This window comes from Lytechinus variegatus, chromosome 10 (genome assembly GCF_018143015.1).
Source record: "Lytechinus variegatus isolate NC3 chromosome 10, Lvar_3.0, whole genome shotgun sequence".
NCBI lineage: Eukaryota > Metazoa > Echinodermata > Echinoidea > Temnopleuroida > Toxopneustidae > Lytechinus > Lytechinus variegatus.
The window spans coordinates 21,157,337-21,175,406 of NC_054749.1; the positions used below are offsets into that span (position 1 = coordinate 21,157,337).

General features: G+C 35.6%; 1 protein-coding gene across 2 annotated transcripts; it reads right to left on the bottom strand.

Moving 5' to 3' along the window:
- Positions 1–1,245: 1,245 nt before the first annotated feature.
- On the bottom strand, positions 1,246–16,091 carry LOC121422382 (phosphomannomutase-like). Of its 2 annotated transcripts, none has more exons than XM_041617387.1 (7): positions 15,911–16,091; positions 12,894–13,085; positions 11,826–11,917; positions 11,292–11,391; positions 9,305–9,380; positions 4,387–4,499; positions 1,246–1,527 (listed from the first exon to the last, which is right to left on the bottom strand). In XM_041617387.1, exons 1-7 carry the CDS (start codon positions 15,974–15,976, stop codon positions 1,420–1,422), a joined length of 747 nt encoding a protein of 248 aa, XP_041473321.1. In that variant the 5' UTR covers positions 15,977–16,091; the 3' UTR covers positions 1,246–1,419. The 2 variants fall into 2 exon arrangements, with proteins under 2 accessions (XP_041473321.1, XP_041473322.1); XM_041617388.1 differs by lacking the exon at positions 15,911–16,091 and adding an exon at positions 15,639–15,784.
- Positions 16,092–18,070: the final 1,979 nt, after the last annotated feature.

Sequence of the window (18,070 nt, forward strand, 5' to 3'; positions counted from 1 at the left end):
TCCAAACTTGCAAATCACATAAAATATAATAGATTTAGCTTTAAAAATATGTCACAAATCATCAGGATTACTGGTCCTTATTTAATGAGGACCATTCGTTGGGAATGAATAAACATAAACATACAGGTAGATAGGTGTCTCAATAATTGTAGGTAGGTTCCTCAATAATGATGATCAGTCTATGATTCTATAAAGGAGAGGTACAGTTTTTCCATTTTAAAATTAAGAATACCAGCTGTATGTCTTTTACCAATCTGGTTGTCCTAACTTTACAAATAAATCCAATTTAATATTCATTCTTTCTTTAATCAACATATTTTAATTAATTAACAACACTTTGCATTCTGGGGAGTAAATTTACAGTGGGTTCCAGGTCAATTTTACTAGTTTTGTTTTTCCAATAACACTTGAAAATTGCAGAAGTATCTCTGTAAATTGCCGATGGATTTACTACAAAAATAATTATTAACTTCACCTCCTCCCTGCTGCATCGTATTAAAATTTGAATGTATCACAGAATAAAACGGAATGTACATTAAATTAGCACATACAGTGGTGCTAGAAAGTTAGTGAACTCCACCAGAAGATGCACTCCTTCATGCTGAGTGTTTAATGCACGAACAACACGACAATGTTTAGGCGAGCCCAGAGAAACAAACTTCATTACCTGACTTTACAATTAAAGGGGAATCCAACCCAAATAAAAACTTGTTTTTATAAGGAAAAGAAAAATCAGACAAGTTGATAGGTGAAAGTTTGAACAATATTGGACAAACAACAAGAAAGTTATGAATTTTTAAAAGTTGTAAATATTGGTAATCACTATACCCATGTAGACTTCAAATTGGCCGCATATGGGATGTCATAGTGATGTAAGGCAAGGACACTCTTCCATGTACTCCAATACATATTATGGCTAAAATGTCATTTTTCCCAAAAGTTTTATTTCAAATTATATTTTTCTTTCATTAGGACATAAAACATTATACTACTGGGGTTATATTTAGATTACGGCCCCAGGGGAATGGGTTCTTAGGAGAAAACCACAAATACCTGATAATAAAGTACATGGCCTATTGGAAAGTTGTCCTTGCCCCTTGTCATAATTTACTTACTCAGTTGCCAATTTGAAATCTACATAGTATTAGTGATTTCAATTTTAAAGCATCTATAACTTTCTTATTGTTGGTCCGATTTCTTTCAAACTTTCACCATTCTGTTTAATTTATTTTTCTCCTTCCCAACACAATATTTTATGGCTTAGGCTGGATTCCCCTTTAAAATATCTGTAACAAGGCAGAACTTTTACGTTCATTTTCTGGTGGGGTTCACTAACTGTTTTAGCCACTCTGTAAATCTTGTAAAAATATATGTTACATTCTTAGGTATACACACTAATATGATTTACAAGTGAAGACATCATTCTATACCAAAGAGTTGGCATACTTGTTTCTTGGTGTCCTCAGGACTCACCACGGTAAAGCCTTTTGTTCTTGAGTCTTCGAATATCTCATGGTCATTGCCTCCCTAAAGATGAGCAAAAAGATGCAAAGAATGAGAGAATAAGAACTGAAGAAAAGAGAGAGACAAGATGTGAGTATTGCATGTCTCTGTAATGGATACGTCAGGTCATTGGTATAGCAGTACATGTATTTATTTAATTTTTTTACAAGCTCATTTCCATTTTTGATAGCAAATGAACATTGATTAGGAAGTAATTAAAGGTCAAGTACACCCCAGAAAATTGTTGATTTGAATCCATAGAGAAAAATGAAACAAACATAACGCTGCAAATTTCAACGAAATCGGATGTAAAATAAGAAAGTTATGACATTTTTAAGTTTCGCTTATTTTTCACAAAACGGTTAAATGCACAACATGAGCGAGTCAATGATGTCCATCACTCACTATTTCTTTTGTTTTTTACTGTTTGAATAATACAATATTTCAATTTTTACAGATTTTACAATAAGGACCAACTTAACTTAACAATAAACTGTTAAAATAATGGTAATTCCACATGTTCAGGGGGAAATAAAACTTTGTTTCACTTGACAAGGAGGAGAAAATTAGAATATTTCATATAATAAAATACAAAAGAAATAGTGAGTGGGTGACGCCATCAGTCTGCCAATTTGCATACCGACCAGGATGTGCATATAACTGTTTTGTGAAATTAAGCGAAACTTTAAAATGTCATAACTTTCTTATTTTACATCCGATTTTGATGAAATTTTCAGTGTTTTGCTTGTTGGATTTTTCTCCTTTTTTTTAAATCAACATTTTGTTGGGGTGGACTTGTCCTTTAAGTATGGGTTTCAAGACATCCACCTTGTACATAGTGTGTGAGATCATCTTGTATTCAACTCATGTTACTTACCAAACTGTTCATTTCTACCACACCCGGGTTGAAACTGTCTAAAACTTATTATTATTATTATAATCATTTATTTGACCAAATCATGATACAACCATATGACATTATAGGCTACATGGTAAAACAAACAATACAGAAAACCAGAGCAATGTTACATGCTGGTCAGGGGTGATAAAAGCATAATAAACAGCTGTTGCTCGGAAGCATATCACCCCCACATGTTGCACCGCATACAAATATCAACTTACAAAACATACAAATTACAACAAGTGGAATGCCTCTGGCCGTCTCACCTGCATCACGCGGTTCAATATAGCAGCAGTGCTGACTTTGAATACTACTCTAAACTCGCACAAGATGTTCAGTGATACATGGTTACTCTTATGTCCACTTTTTATGAACTAGACCAATAAACTTACAGAGATATGATGGTTATTCAACAAAAAACCCCAACATGGCCAAAGTTCATTGACCTAACATGACCTTTGACCTTGATCATGTGACCTGAAACTCGAACAGGATGTTCAGTGATACTTGATTACTCTTATGTACAAGTTTCATGAATCAGATCCATAAACTTTCAAAGTTAGGATGGTAATTCAACAGATACACCCAATTCGGCCAAAGTTCATTGACCTTTGACCTTGGTATGTGACCTGAAACGCGCACAGGATGTTCAGTGATACTTGATTACTCTAATGTCCAAGTTTAATGAACTAGACCAATAAACTTTCAAAGTTATGATGGTAATTCAACAGATACCCCCGATTCGGCCAAAGTTCATTGACCCTAAATGACCTTTGACCTTAATCATGAGACCTGAAACTTGCACAAAATGTTCAGTGATGCTTGATTACTATTATGTCTAAGTTTCATGAATCAGATCCATAAACTTTCAAAGTTATGATGGGAATTCAACAGATATCCCCAATTCGGCCAAAGTTCATTGACCCTAAATGACCTTTGACCTTGGTCATGTGACGTGAAACTCATGCAGGATGTTCAGTGATACTTGATTAACCTTATGTCCAAGTTTCATGAACTAGGTCCATATATTTTCTAAGTTATGATGACATTTCAAAAACTTAACCTCAGGTTAAGATTTCGATGTTGATTCCTCCAACATGGTCTAAGTTCATTGACCCTAAATGACCTTTGACCTTGGTCATGTGACATGAAACTCTAATAGGATGTTAAGTAATACTTGATTAACCTTATGGCCAAGTTTTATTAACTAGGTCCATATACTTTCTAAGTTATGACGTCATTTCAAAAACTTAACCTCAGGTTAAGATTTGATGTTGACGCCGCCGCCGCCGCCGTCGGAAAAGCGGCGCCTATAGTCTCACTTTGCTTCACAGGTGAGACAAAAACTAATCTAGCTCATTAACTTTGTTAATGTTTCAATAATGCGAATTGAATATTATTCTCGCATTTCAATCTCACATAAATGTTAGTAATATAACCGATTCACTTTGTAATTATTGCATCGGTTTCTAGTATTCATGAATAGGTAATCAAAATAGCATACCATTCTTTTAGATTAGTTTTGCAAACTCCCTGAACCTGTGGGTGTCTGTCAATGGCAATTCAACCATATAATTCAAATACATACGAACAGTACTACAGCCCAAGAGAGCGTCTTATTATTTGCTGTCTGACAAGTTGCCAGGGGCCCGTTGTAGAAAGAGTGACAATCAATCGCAACTCTATAAATCATGAGCAACTTGATTTTCAACCAATAAACAGCGTGCATTTGGGACTTGCGACTGATTTTTTGGCTTGCGTTTAAATGCAACTCTTTCTGTAACGGGCCCCAGATCTGACAACTTTCCTTGAGTTGATTTGCTGAGATGCAAGGTTCCTATGATGAACATTGGATAGAACATTCAACATCCTGACATTTGTTGGATAAAACATCCAGTCTGACGAGTCCTTCCGTGAAAGAAATACTCTCCTGAGATAAATATTGATATTTCATGAGGTAATCACAGCATTTTCAAACTCACCTTGTATGTCTTGTCACCAAAGAAGTAGATTTCTTTGAAGTCCTTTTCCACGAATCGAAGACAGTAAGTCTTGTCCCATCCTGTTGGGAATGCATCTATACTGATCTGCCCTCCTATGGTGGTAAACAAATATATGGAAAGAAAATAGGGTAATGGAGAAGACTATCAGAGTGCGTTCTTAAAGGGAATGAAACCTTTGGACCCGGGGGGCCACTTACATTGACGAGTGGATACCATGCGCGACCAAAAAAACACGTAAAAAGGATGTCCTTTTCACGATAGGGCACGTTACGTACGTAACGTGATAAGGGTGTCAAAAACACAAAAATAATGAAAAAAGGGTATCTATTTCGCTAGGAAAATTACGTGTTTAGGGTCGAATTTGCGGGGATGATAAATCAAAATTAAAATGTTTTATAAAGGATGTCCTTTTGCCCAAACACTTCGTGTTTAGAGTCCGATTTGCGCGAGGTGTAGAAGGTGGGGTCGTACTTAACCAAATAAGGTAAAGCCGACGACCGAAGGACCCGTAACAATAAAACATTCCTGTTCTTGTTTAGGGGTTCATTTCAGGGCATATTTGCCAAGAGTATCGTTTTGTTTCCAATACTTGTTAAGGGTAGGGTTTCACACGCCAATACTTGTTAAGGGGTGCATTTTCATAATATGGAAATTACGTGTTTAGGGTGCTTTTCGAGACCCCGTGGTCGCGCATGGTATCCACTCGTGAATGGAAGTGGCCCCCCCCCCCCCCCGGGCCTTTGGAATAAGTAGGCTTGTGTCGAAACAGAAAAATCAAAGAATAAGAACATAGAAAGTTTGAGAAAAATCGGACAAATAATGAGAAAGTTTTGAGCATTTGAATATTGCAATCACTAATGCTATGGAGATCCTCCATTGGCAATGTGACAAGGATGTATGTGTGATGTCACATGTGAACAACTTTCCCTTTGATGGACTATAAAATACCCTCAAAATGTCTCTTTCTGATTTTTCTTATGGTGATAAAAACTCTTTATCCATGATGTATTCTTGTAAATATGTATTACATGCCCTCCTATAGACCAATTTCACAACGTGAGAGGGCAGCAGACTGGTCGCCATGCTGCGGTGGGCGAATCAACTTTTATAGTACACAAGTCAATAGGGTATTTGGTACATTCGTTCGATTTTTTTTTATTTTGGACCAATTGAGCAGATTTCTTGTAAGATTCACAATGAGCATTAATCGGAGAAGTTCAGGTCGCAGCTGTGCTGTGTTCAATTGCCACAACAATTGGAGAAAGAGAGTGGGGGGGGGGTGGATGGCCCATAGGTAGATTTACTTAGATGAAAAAAGCATTATGTTGTTGGATCAGGACCCCATTTCATAAAGAGCTGTTACAATAACTCTTGCTGGAATGACAACTTTCACCAAAAAAAAAGCCATTCAAGGCCCTGTTTCATAAAGAGTTGCTATGATAGCAACTCCTGCTGGAATGGTAACTACCATGGCAAAAGTGAGTATTCTGCTTCCTGATTGGCTTTTATAATAAAAGTTGCCATTCCAGCAAGAGTTGCTATCATAACTTTTTTTTATGAAATGGGCATTCTCACTGTTACCATGGTAGTTAACATTCCAGCAGGAGTTGCTATCATAACAACTTTTTATGAAACAGGGCCCTGGCCCTCTCTTCCCCTTCCTCCTTTCTCCTTCCTCTCTGTTTTATTCTCTTGCCTTGCCCCCTCCTTTTGGATACTTATAGGCCTGCATAAAATGTGGTGGTGGTGGTTTTTTTGTGGGGGGGAGGGAGGGGGGATTTATTTGATCATGCTTAGATGGAAATATCAGTCCCTCTCTCTCTCTCCCTCTCTATCTCACACTATCCCTCTCTCTCTCTCCCTCTCACTATCCCCTTCTCTGTATTACACTATCCCTCTCTCACACACTCTCTCGCTAGCCCCCCCCCCCCTCTCTCTCACTACCCCCCTTTCTCACTATTCCCCTCTCCCCTCTCACTATCCCCCTCCTCTCACACATACTCTCTCCCCCCTCTCTCCCCTCTCTCATCCTCTCTCTCATCCTCTCTCTCTCTCACTCTATGTCTCGTTCGCTCTCCCGCTACTCTAACACAATTTACTAGCAACAAGAAGTGAGCTCCCTGATGAAAACCAACAGCGATTCTTGGTCATCATCAACTCACTTTTACTGACAAAACTAAGGGGAAAAAGTAGCCAAAGTGCAAAAATTCATCATACCTTCATCGGTCAGATATGGCCATTGTCTTACATCGTCTACCCAGGTGTCCATGCTTTATTTTATTGATTTATGATGAAGTTAATGACACAATATCAGAGCTTATCTGTAATCTTTCATTGAATTTGTACACAGAGCCAATCGCGGTCAGCGCACTTGCCCACCGCAGCAATGGCATCGCCGATAGAGGGCCAAATACATAAACCGGCCGTGAAATTGGTCTATAGAAAGAACCCATGATCTACTGATAGATGTGATAAGAGGCAATTTAAGGGAAATATACTAAAGTAATGGGGAGAGTTGTTCACAAGTGACATCACACATCTTTGTCACATTGCCAATTTGAGGATCTCCATAGTATTAGTGATCGCAATATTCAAATGCTCATAACTTCCTCATTATTTGGCCGATTTTTCTCAAACCTTCGTTGATCTGTTTCTTTGATTTTTCTGCTTTCACACAAGCTATCTTGTTCCAAAGGTTTCATTCTCCTTTAATTGGGTGTTGTGGCGTGCACTTGTAATCCAAGCAACATGTACGTGGGGAAGTTACAAATCTTACAGAGCTTAGAGGTTCGAGCCCTTGTCCCGACTTTCTGATGGAGACCTAAATCCAAACTTGATTTATGTGGGGAAGTTATAAATTGATGCAGAGGTTCAAGGTTCGAGCCCTGATCATGTCTTCTGGATGGTGATGTCAATGGTCGGACCCTAGCTGACGTAAATAATCATATCTGATTCATATAAGTCAGTAAATACACTCACACACACAAGAAGGTTTCTTAACCCTAAAAGGACTTTCAGAGATAATGACAGGGAGGGGTTGGGGTTATTTCCTTTATACTTATTTGTTTTTAGAATATGTATTTAATTTTTTCATCTCCTACTTTTTCCAACGAAAAATCATTACCAACCATTCAACAAATGAACACAGAAATTAATTAAGCAGACCAATTAGAAAAATAAAATAATCACCCATTTATGAATTTCATCTTCCACTAAGTTTGTACATAAAAAACACAAATTCTGAAATAGTAACTGTTTTTTTTTTAACTGCAGTTCATTAGAAATCATGGGAATACGATACAGTTTTATTTTGAATGTCTGGACAAACATTAATTCTTTATATTCATGTAAGCAAACATGGGTGAAGCACATCCACAGGCATGCATTAATGCATTAATAGAACTATATGAACTGCTGTACAGAAATCAGTGAAATATCCCCTCTACCTTTACAAAGACCCTTCATGTGTAAATCTCACAAATCAGTTCAGTACACAACGAGTTGAATTACAAAAGATTCATACAAAAAGAGAATTGCTATAGGACAATGGACACTCTTATTGATAGGGTAGTAAAAAAAGGGTGTGGTAGCGTTTCTGCAGTGTTATTTCATTGTCATAGTTTGTTTCACATGACTGCACTTTGATACAAAGTCAGGGTTAGCTCAATATCAAAGATGGACTAAAACTAGATATGTGAGGGTACTATACATGTACATGATAAAGCAACTTGTGTTACCTACGTTATATTTTGATGGACTTATTCAGTATGATCCCCACAACTTGGGACATGTAAATAACAATTGTTTTGTGCTGTGGTAATTTCTTAAAAGAAATTTCTTTCATTTATTTACAGTGTACCGTATTTCCATTGAAAAATATACACATACGTGTAGATTTTTAAAAAATGAAATACCAAGCTGATTAAAATGATAAAAATATGAAATGGAAATATATAAACATGTAAATAATAAAGTAAGAAATATAATTAAAACAACAATGGAAAAGGGTGCATCTGTTATCAGGAGGTCATAATGTGAAAATCAACAAGTGAGTGAAAAGCAACAAAAAAAATTCATACATCTACTTGCACAATTAATTACTTACAAAATATTAAGATGTAATTTCAAAAATGTTACTATACAGTCTTGTAGTTTTCATCCGCCTCTACTAGCATGCAATTGCGCGGTCAGCAGGCAAAGTCAGTTTTGTCTCCCCTTTCAGATCTCCCCATGAATACCTGATCTGAAATAGCATGATTAAAATAGGGCTAATATTGCAGAGCTTTCCTTCCCCTAAAATAAAGTAGAATAGCTCAGCAGAAGAAATGGTTGGTGGTGGTGTTGGTTTTTATATCACTACTGTGAGATGGACGGTTTTATAGAGCTGCAAAGTTCTCATGAGATTCCCTTTTCCATTATGTTTTGATAAAGTGTGGCTGAACATCCGTTATTCCTGATCAAACTCTGACAAATAAAGCTGTTTGCATGGAACTGCTCATTTACAACTTATAATTTTGGTTGACAGATATCATCTTTAGCCAATAGGAATTTAAGTGATTGAGGATCTAATTCATCACCCCAAAACATGTTCTAGTCACCCGTTATGTCATACGTTCATATGGCCAAACATAGCAAGGGGGAGGGGCCAGTTCCCCCCCCCCATAAATTTTGAAAACTTAATTTTTTTGAATTCACCAAAAGTATACACAAAATCCTTCAATTTCACTTTACAATGTGCAAAAGCACCCTTATTACAAGTTGTAGTGTCCTGCCCATCCCTCCTAGCAAAAACGTTCAACATACATTTCTTTACAGACAGCTTTGTCAAACCACCTTTTGGTATTTTACCATAAAATGAGAATCATTGATAATAATGGCAAAATTCACATAGACTCACCTATAGAGAACACAAGACCATCCTTGGTGAACTCTTTGCGAAGTGCTTCAACCATTGTTGTCCTTACTCCATGTTGCTATAAAGACATTAAAAAACAATTTGAGAAATCATCACATATTGTCTAACATCAATCATAACAAACCTGGTGGGTGTTTCATAAGGCTACTCATACAGTTACACAGAACTTTACGAACGACTGGAACATGTTCTTATGTCCTAAATTGAATGACATAGAGATGTATCATTTAGCATAAGAATGGGTCACCAGTCGTATATTACGGACAGCTTTATGAAACACCCACCTGGGCCCTGTAACACAGACATTTCTATTTGATCAGAGGGTGATATCATTATTTACAATTAATAAATTACATTGATCATCATGTGTAATCAAACATCTCTGTCAACCGCACTATTGATTGCTAAACTCAGTGTTAAAGGCCCCAGAGCTTCAAGGCAACCATATACATTATAATTGAAAGATAAACAAGTGGAGCGCCTCTCGCAGTCCCGTCTGCATTATAGCAGCAGTGCTGACTTTGAAAACGACTACAGAAACACCATTCATATGATGATAAAATGCTTTGTTCGTATTGACCCTTAATGACATTTGACCTTGACCGTGTGACCGAAGACTTGTGCAATATGATCAGTGATGCTCGATTACACTTACATGTATGTTCAAGTTTAATAACTAAAATCCATATACATGTACATGTACTTTCAAAGTTATGACATTTCAAAAACTTAACCTTGGTTAAAAATTTGTTTTTATTCCCAAACATAATCTAAGATCATTGACCCTAAAGAACCTTTGACCTTGGTCATGTGACCTGAAACTCACAAAAGATTTTCAATGATACTTGATTACTATTATGTCCAAGTTTTATGAACCAGATCCATAAACATTCAGAGTTATGATGGAAATCAAAGTCAAATACCCCTAACATGGCCAAAGTTCATTGACCCTAAATGACTTTTGACCTTGGTCATGTGACCTGAAACTCAGGCAGGCTGTTCAGTAATACTTCATTACCCTTATCTCCAAGTTTTATGAACTAGAATCATATACTTTCTAAGTTATGATGACATTTCAAAAACTTAACCTTCAGTTAAGATTTTGATGTTGATTCCCCCAACATGGTCTAAGTTCATTGACCCTAAATGACCTTTGACCTTGGTCATGAGACCTCAAACTAAGGCAGGATGTCCACTAATACTTGATAACCCCCATGTCCAAGTTTCATGAAATAGGTACATAACTTTTGAAGTTATGATGATGACACTTCAAAAACTTAACCTTAGGTTAAGATTTGATGTTGATGCTGTCGCTGCTGTTGGAAAAGCAGCACCTATGGTCACGCTCTGCTATGCAGGCAAGACAAAAATGGGAGAATCATTTTTCAATGCACAAATACAGCAATGATACTTATTGGAGTAAAAGTGAGTGATCCCTTTACAGAAAATGACTTGAGTTTCTATTGAATATCTGATCAGTAAAATGAAAATGCCTTGAATTCAGACTAACCCAAAAAATTGAATCAAAGAAGTGTGGGGTGGTTTCTTCAAAAGCAGATAGGCCTATATATTAAAGAGGTCTGAACTGATTGACCTGATCAATATTAATCAGGCAATCTAAAAGTAAAATATGATACAAATTATGACCTGGGAATCTGGAGATATTCATAGAAATTATAACATTCTTATCAAATACTAACCAAAATATTAAAACAGGGTTCTCATAACAAATAATTTGTCAATTTGAAATTGACAATGGTTCCAAACACCTGAAGTGTCGGGCAAACTTTGGGGCTAGGACAAATATCAGATTTCAGCTGGGATTTTGAATTTGCTTGCCTGCAGCATGAAAAGCTGTCTAAAATATATATTTACCAATTTGAAAATTCAGGGAAAATTCTTATTTGTTTTCCAAGTCCACCATTTTTCATAATTCAAATTTAGTCATTTCCATTATTTGACATCTTACCTTGTCAAACTCGCTGAATTCTCCCCTCTCTTCATAAGAACAACTCCTACCAATTGGACAGATGTTAAGCATGCCATTCCTGAATTCAATGAATGTACCTCTGAAATAGCAAATACATATTAAAAAAAATTGAACTCTAAATCAACTTGGTGAAGAACAGTTTCTCTCATTACCATGATGACTGATGTTTGGAGTAAAAAAAAATTCAGACAGGGTAACATTTCAAATTGAATTGCTGTATACTTCAAAAAAATACATTTTGCAGATGTTAAGTCACAAAACTTGTGAAAATAAATCTGCCATTTAAATATTCAGGCTACAAAGTAATGTTCATGAATGGGATGTTACCATAGCTAAAGCATATTCTTCTAAAGTAATTTAGAAATCATTATTCTAACTTTAGTGTGAAGTTGTGAACACTGAAATTATGAAATCAATCCATAAGTTTATCAAATTAATAAATGCATCCTACACTTGTATTTGGTAATAAGAATTATGAAAATATTTGAAATATTGTTTAGACTTTGCACATACCGTTTGCGTGGTAGTTTTACACCAGAGAGGTATCCAAGACTGAAGTTGATTAATTCTTGTATTTTGTCCTCTCCCATAAACTTTTGTATACTCTGAAGGATGAAAATGAACATTAATAAACATTGAATTGTACATAAGAATAATTACAACTTTCGGGTACAATTAAACCATCCTAATACTTTTGTAAAATAGAAGTAATGTATAAAAAAAGAGGGAGACTTTTGTGGACAGAGAAATATTTGATTCCCAAATCAATTCACTCATTTGGCTGTATCATATGTGTAGATTAAAAAGTTCCAGTTAAAATGGCTGGCATCATGAATCACGTTTCATACAAACTACCGGTACCTGTATCATTGACAAATCAAAATGGCTTTCAAGTTACATGTATGTAATATTATTAGTGACAATGATGGCAATCACATCATTGTCTACATGTAGGTCATGAATGACAAACCTGATCATTGTGAAGAATATGAATTGAAATATAGATTGAATTATAAAGTAAATGGAGTAAATAAAAAAGTCAATTAATTCACCAGCAAGAAATGCATTAACTGAAAATTGCATTTATGCTTCACAATGTCATCAGTGAAGCCAGGACAAAAGATTGGCACAAAATATCCTTTTACAATGGAACTGCATTGCCAAAGAGAAATTGGCACTCCTTTCTAAATCAGATATTCTTTCAATCAATCAATAGTTTATTTCCAATTTGTGTGATGTTTACTGAAAGCCAATATTTAGCATGGACCTAGTTTTCCCAATCATTGCATAAGCTGTGCACTACATCATGGGTACTATACTCAATAAATATCCCATTTCATTAGCAGCTGCTTCACTGTGAGCAGAAAGGAGACTCATAAAGTATAATGTACAATCAATTTCACTCAGTACTTTTCCTCTTTGCGAAGGGTAGCTAACTCTCACAACATAATGGAAAAAAGGGTTACTTTTATCTTTGTCATTTCTGCATTGAAATGACACAATGCAAACAAGTATCACTGCAACTCATGACTCGAGTGCTGTTCCAATTCCAATTCTACAATCCTACTTTCTAATGAATACCTCTGTAGCAATGATCTCTCCATTGGCTAATGCAACAAGCCCATTCTCTGCGAAGACGAAATCAAACATATTGAGTCTATCTCTTCCACCCATCTGTTCTTCAATCTTGGCCAGATCTGATCCTCCAACGAGACCAACTGGGTACTTACGCATCAAATTCCCCAAAAAGCTAACCATATCAGGTTCGATAACCTAGATGGAAGAAGATAAAGTGGGAAGTCATGATATCTTTAATTCATAGACTGGTATATGATGCAAAGAGGAAACATAAGTACACACAAGCGACATACTGTTCCAAAATTATTTGGATATTGATTCAAATTTCCACATAGGCCTACATGTATATCCCTTCTCCTTTTATAAGAGAGGCTTTTTTTTACCTTACCTTTACCTTACCGCAAATACTGGAAGAATGCTGAATTAGCAGTCGAGATTCCAGATCTATCTTCTAATTTAGTCATCTTCCATCATGCTTCAATAAATTAAGGAGGCAGTGGGGCAAGTTGGTGAAAATTGACTTTTCATATCTAAGAGTAGTGGGAATCATAATGCTTATCTTGCCAGTATCGGTCTAGCCTGATTTTGAAGGTGTCTACTGTGGGAACTTCAACTACCTCAGCTGGGAGAGAGTTCCAATCATTGACTACTCGGTGACTAAAAGCTTGCTTTCTCACATTTGTTCTGCATCTTGGCTTTACAAGTTTGTATCTATGACCTCTTGTAGTACTGTCAGCTAGTTGAAAAAAATGGTCTGGGTTAAGCCTGTCGACTTCATGAGTGGTAAAGGCCAAATCAGTTTCATATCATAGCCAATCGAACAACTGTTATGACATCATTCCGACAAAATTATCAATTCGCTTTATTCTAATAAGGATGGAAGCATAGTCACAGATTTGAAAATACATATTTGTATGATGATTTAGACCTTTACACAGTAAGACATTCCATATATCTCAATGTTCCCATCAAATTTTACATTTCATTCTAAATCAAAGCAGTTGAAAGCGCTATACCTTAAGTAAAATTCCTCCTAAATCAAACAGATTTCTGTGGTCTAAAAAGATTCAACTATATAGACAGAGTTTCTTGTATCTATGGGATACTACTGTCACTATGTTGCATCAATATTCCCATTAAAAGAAAAAGGTCTTTAACACGACTTGATATTTGCATTGATGTGTTTTGCTGAAGTTTGTCTTAATTTTTATTTCTTTGGTTGCTTTTAATTGTCTCTGCTTGCTCTTTTTTGTCATCAGATGTTGAGCTCTTTCGTAACTTGAGATCATAGAGACCTTCCCCAAGAAAAAAATCCCTCATTCATTACAACATGTCATTGATGATGATGGGTTCTTGTAAAGCGCCGGTATCCGCCTCAGCTGGGCGCTCATGGCGCTTGCTCAAAAATAGGAAATATCTCACAAATTTCATTGTCTTTAAACAGTGCTTAGGATCATCATGATATCAATTTATTAGCAAATCCTCATTCTTGCCAAGAATTGGGATTTCCATTATTACAAACAATGCAGCGAGTGACTTCCTGTAAATCTAATTAATGATGTAAATATCAATAGTTTTGGATTTTTTCAGTTTTCACAATGAAAATGAATTAGTGATAATTGCAATAAAATAAAATAAGAAACAAAACTAAAAGGCTAAATTACATAAATTCATATTTCAACAGCAAATAAAAAATAGGCAAGAATATAAAACTTGCAAAAAGGGGATAAATGATAATACAACAGTGTTGTATTATTAATAGCAATAAATTGAGGGCAGTGTTGCATAAATCTATTTTACAGGTGCTAAAGAAAATTACAATGTTTCAACTTACCCCATGTTCCAACTAACCCCGATCTCCCCTACAGCATTGGTATACTATATAATCTGACCTGATTTCCCACAGGCAGAATGGTAATAAATCCTGCTAGAGTGAACCCCTTGCTACTTACTACTCTGCAAGAGTGTGGCAATTGCAAATTGGGTATTTACTTTTCTCAAGTTCTAGCTTCTGACACTTGTTCACTGCTACCATCTGGCCTGTGGAGAATCTACAGGTAGGACTATGGTATGCCAATGCTGTATAGAGCACTCACTTTAAAAAATCATTAAAATATCACTTTTGTGACCAAAATTACTAATTTCCATACAGTTGCTATTATTTATCATTAGTAATGTGGGAATAATTTTTGTATTCACCAGAGCGCTCAAAAACTTGAATTTTGGGCATATTTTTGTGTACGCCCTCTATTGGTGGAAAGTAATATGGCAAGAAAATTTTCATTTTTTTATCTCTATTTTTAATTAAGAATAAATGATATAAAGAATCAAATTTAAATAAGAGCCCAGCAGTATGAATTAACAGGTCTAATGGAAGCTGTCAGTGTAAAAAAATCAAGCATTTGCCCCAAAGAAAATAAGCCAAACATTGTTTCCCTTATTTTGTCACACATGGAGATATAACTGAGAACAAGGTTATATTATAACCTTGTTCATTGAATGAGTGGCTTCTGACTAAATAAATCAATGCCACTTGCCAGCCACTGGGAAATACACAAACTCTAAATTTTGACGGATAAGCCATATTTTGGTATATATCCAACTTTTCTTTTTAAATCTCTTAGATTTATGCATGTTAGATAATTCTTGATAAAGTAAACCTTCTCCCATGACATGTCTCCATATCTTTTTTTTTTCAATTTTGGACATGTTGTTGGAGAATTGGAGGGGACATTGGAAGTCTTATACCCAGGCCCAGAATGCATCCACAGCTTCAACTTTCATGAAATCACTAGACTGAATCACTTATCACTTTCATATCCTTCCTTGCGTCAAACAACATGACAGGTTCAGTGCCCTGTCCCGAATTGGGGCGAGAGACACGGCCATGTTCCGATCGCTCGCGCCAAAATATGGATGGAACAACCCACCGATTAAACCATTACATCATTGTCCACATATGGGACCAGGCTCTCATTCTACATTCAAAGTTAAGGAAAAATGTTTGTTATATCACTTACTTTTCTAGCAGCAGTAAGGGTCCCATCGACATCAAAAAGAATGATTTTAGATGTATCACGTGACATATTGAACTGTAATCTCTTACTTTAATGTAAAACGGCAAGAGATCAACAAACAAAAACACACAAACAGGAGCAGCCGATAGCGACAAGTGACACGTTGTCAAAACCAGTGCGGGATCTGTTTCGTTGTATTGTTATACTGCATCGATATATCGCACGCACGTAGAATTGTGTACGATTTATACCTGATTTATACCGATGCGTGCAGTATTTTTTATTGCTTCTTCCAGTGAAAACTGGCTTCATAAATTTCATAACTTAAACTTTGATACATCATGCAAGGTACCATTAAAAAAGAAATTAGTATAACAAAAAATCATAAATCAATCCATTCATTTTCCAATTCACTGAAAGAAATAAGAATTATGCCAAAATATTAAATGCGCGTAATTATTCTATGACACCCCCCCCCCATATTCTTCCCATGACCCTTTGTTCATATTTTTGTTTTATTTTCATAAAAATCCGCTGCTCACGTCCATGTAAGCACGCATTTTAGCCCTCCCCCCCCAAAAAAAAAAAAAAATATATATATATATATATATATATATATATATATATATATATATATATATATATATATGAAATAAAAATAAATAAATACTTTTATTTTTTATATGATTATATCTTCTTTTCGAAAAGAAGTATATGGCCATAATAATAAACAAAATTTATAAATCACTTTATCATGAATATTTCATTTCTCAATATAATATCAATGACGCAGTCACATTTGGTGGCCGTATAGTGAGTCAAAAACAGCCGGTTTACTTCTGTAAAAAAAATTGTAGGCCTGCCAGCTAATAAGGAATGGTGGTTTGAATAATAATGAAAAAACGGTTGTTTTCGACTCGCCGAACGGCCCCGTAGAAGAAATATGTGACTTCAGCATAAGGAACATAGCGATGGGGGTGCATAATTATACCTACGAGGGGGCGGGACGCTTGTGCCCCCTATAAGGCGGATTACGGTATTAATTTAGACTTACTATTTGCAATGATTTGATTTACATTTTGTCTTCAGTATCGATAATAAGCAGCAGTTTTCACTAAAATTTCTTGTTACTGAACATATTGTGCTTTTCGAGTGTTTTTTAAAGGACAAGTCGATCACCCCAATAAAGTTGATTTGAATAATATATTTTTTTTTAAATCCAACAAGTACGCGACTGAAAATTTCATCAAAATCGGATGTAAAATTTAAAAAAAAGTTGATGACATTTCAAAATTTCACAAAACAGTTATGCACATGCTGGTCGATCGGTATGCAAATGAGGAGACTGATTATGCCATCCACTCACTTTTACTTTTGTATTTCCTAACATGAAATATAAAATATTGTAATTTACTCCTCATAAGATCTCACAACTTACTTATTTTGATGAAATTTTCAGTTTTTTGTTTGTTTTATTTTCTTTCTTTATTCAAACGCATCTTTCAGGTTATGGTAACCAAACAAAAAAATAAGTTCCAGTATGAAACTTCCACCGTCCCACTGAACCCGCGGGGCCCTAACAAATTCTAATCATACATTATTTTTGTCATAAGTCTCGCTCGAAGTGAAATATATCAGGGGGGGGGGTATTTCAAACAGAACCCTTGGCTTTGGCGGATAAGAAGTGATCGAGCTATATATTTTACCGATCACTCAGGTAGTAAAGTACAAAATGGGGAGCAGGGCTCATTTTGTCCGCCCATTTACCGTTTTATTGATCATGAAAAGGCCCTTTAAGATAAATCAAAGTATTGGAAAAGGCATAATGCATATGTAAAAGGAAAATATATATGAGGCACTCCTCTACCTAAAAACAAAACAATGAGAGCCAAAATATTTTATATCCACAAGCGCGGATATCTTGTCACAGTAATTTTTTTCAATTCAATTCAACTTTATTCAATTCCAATATTAAAAACATTTAAGAACACATAATAAAAAATGCAATTCAAGATAAGATAAAGTAATTCAATGGCATGTACATGCATATTGAATAGGAAAAAAAAGTATTGAAATTAGGTGTAGCTGTAAAAGACCATAGAGGGCTTGTCAAGACAGTTAATAACATAAGATTTGATCAATTAATAACAGCGGAGAACAAAT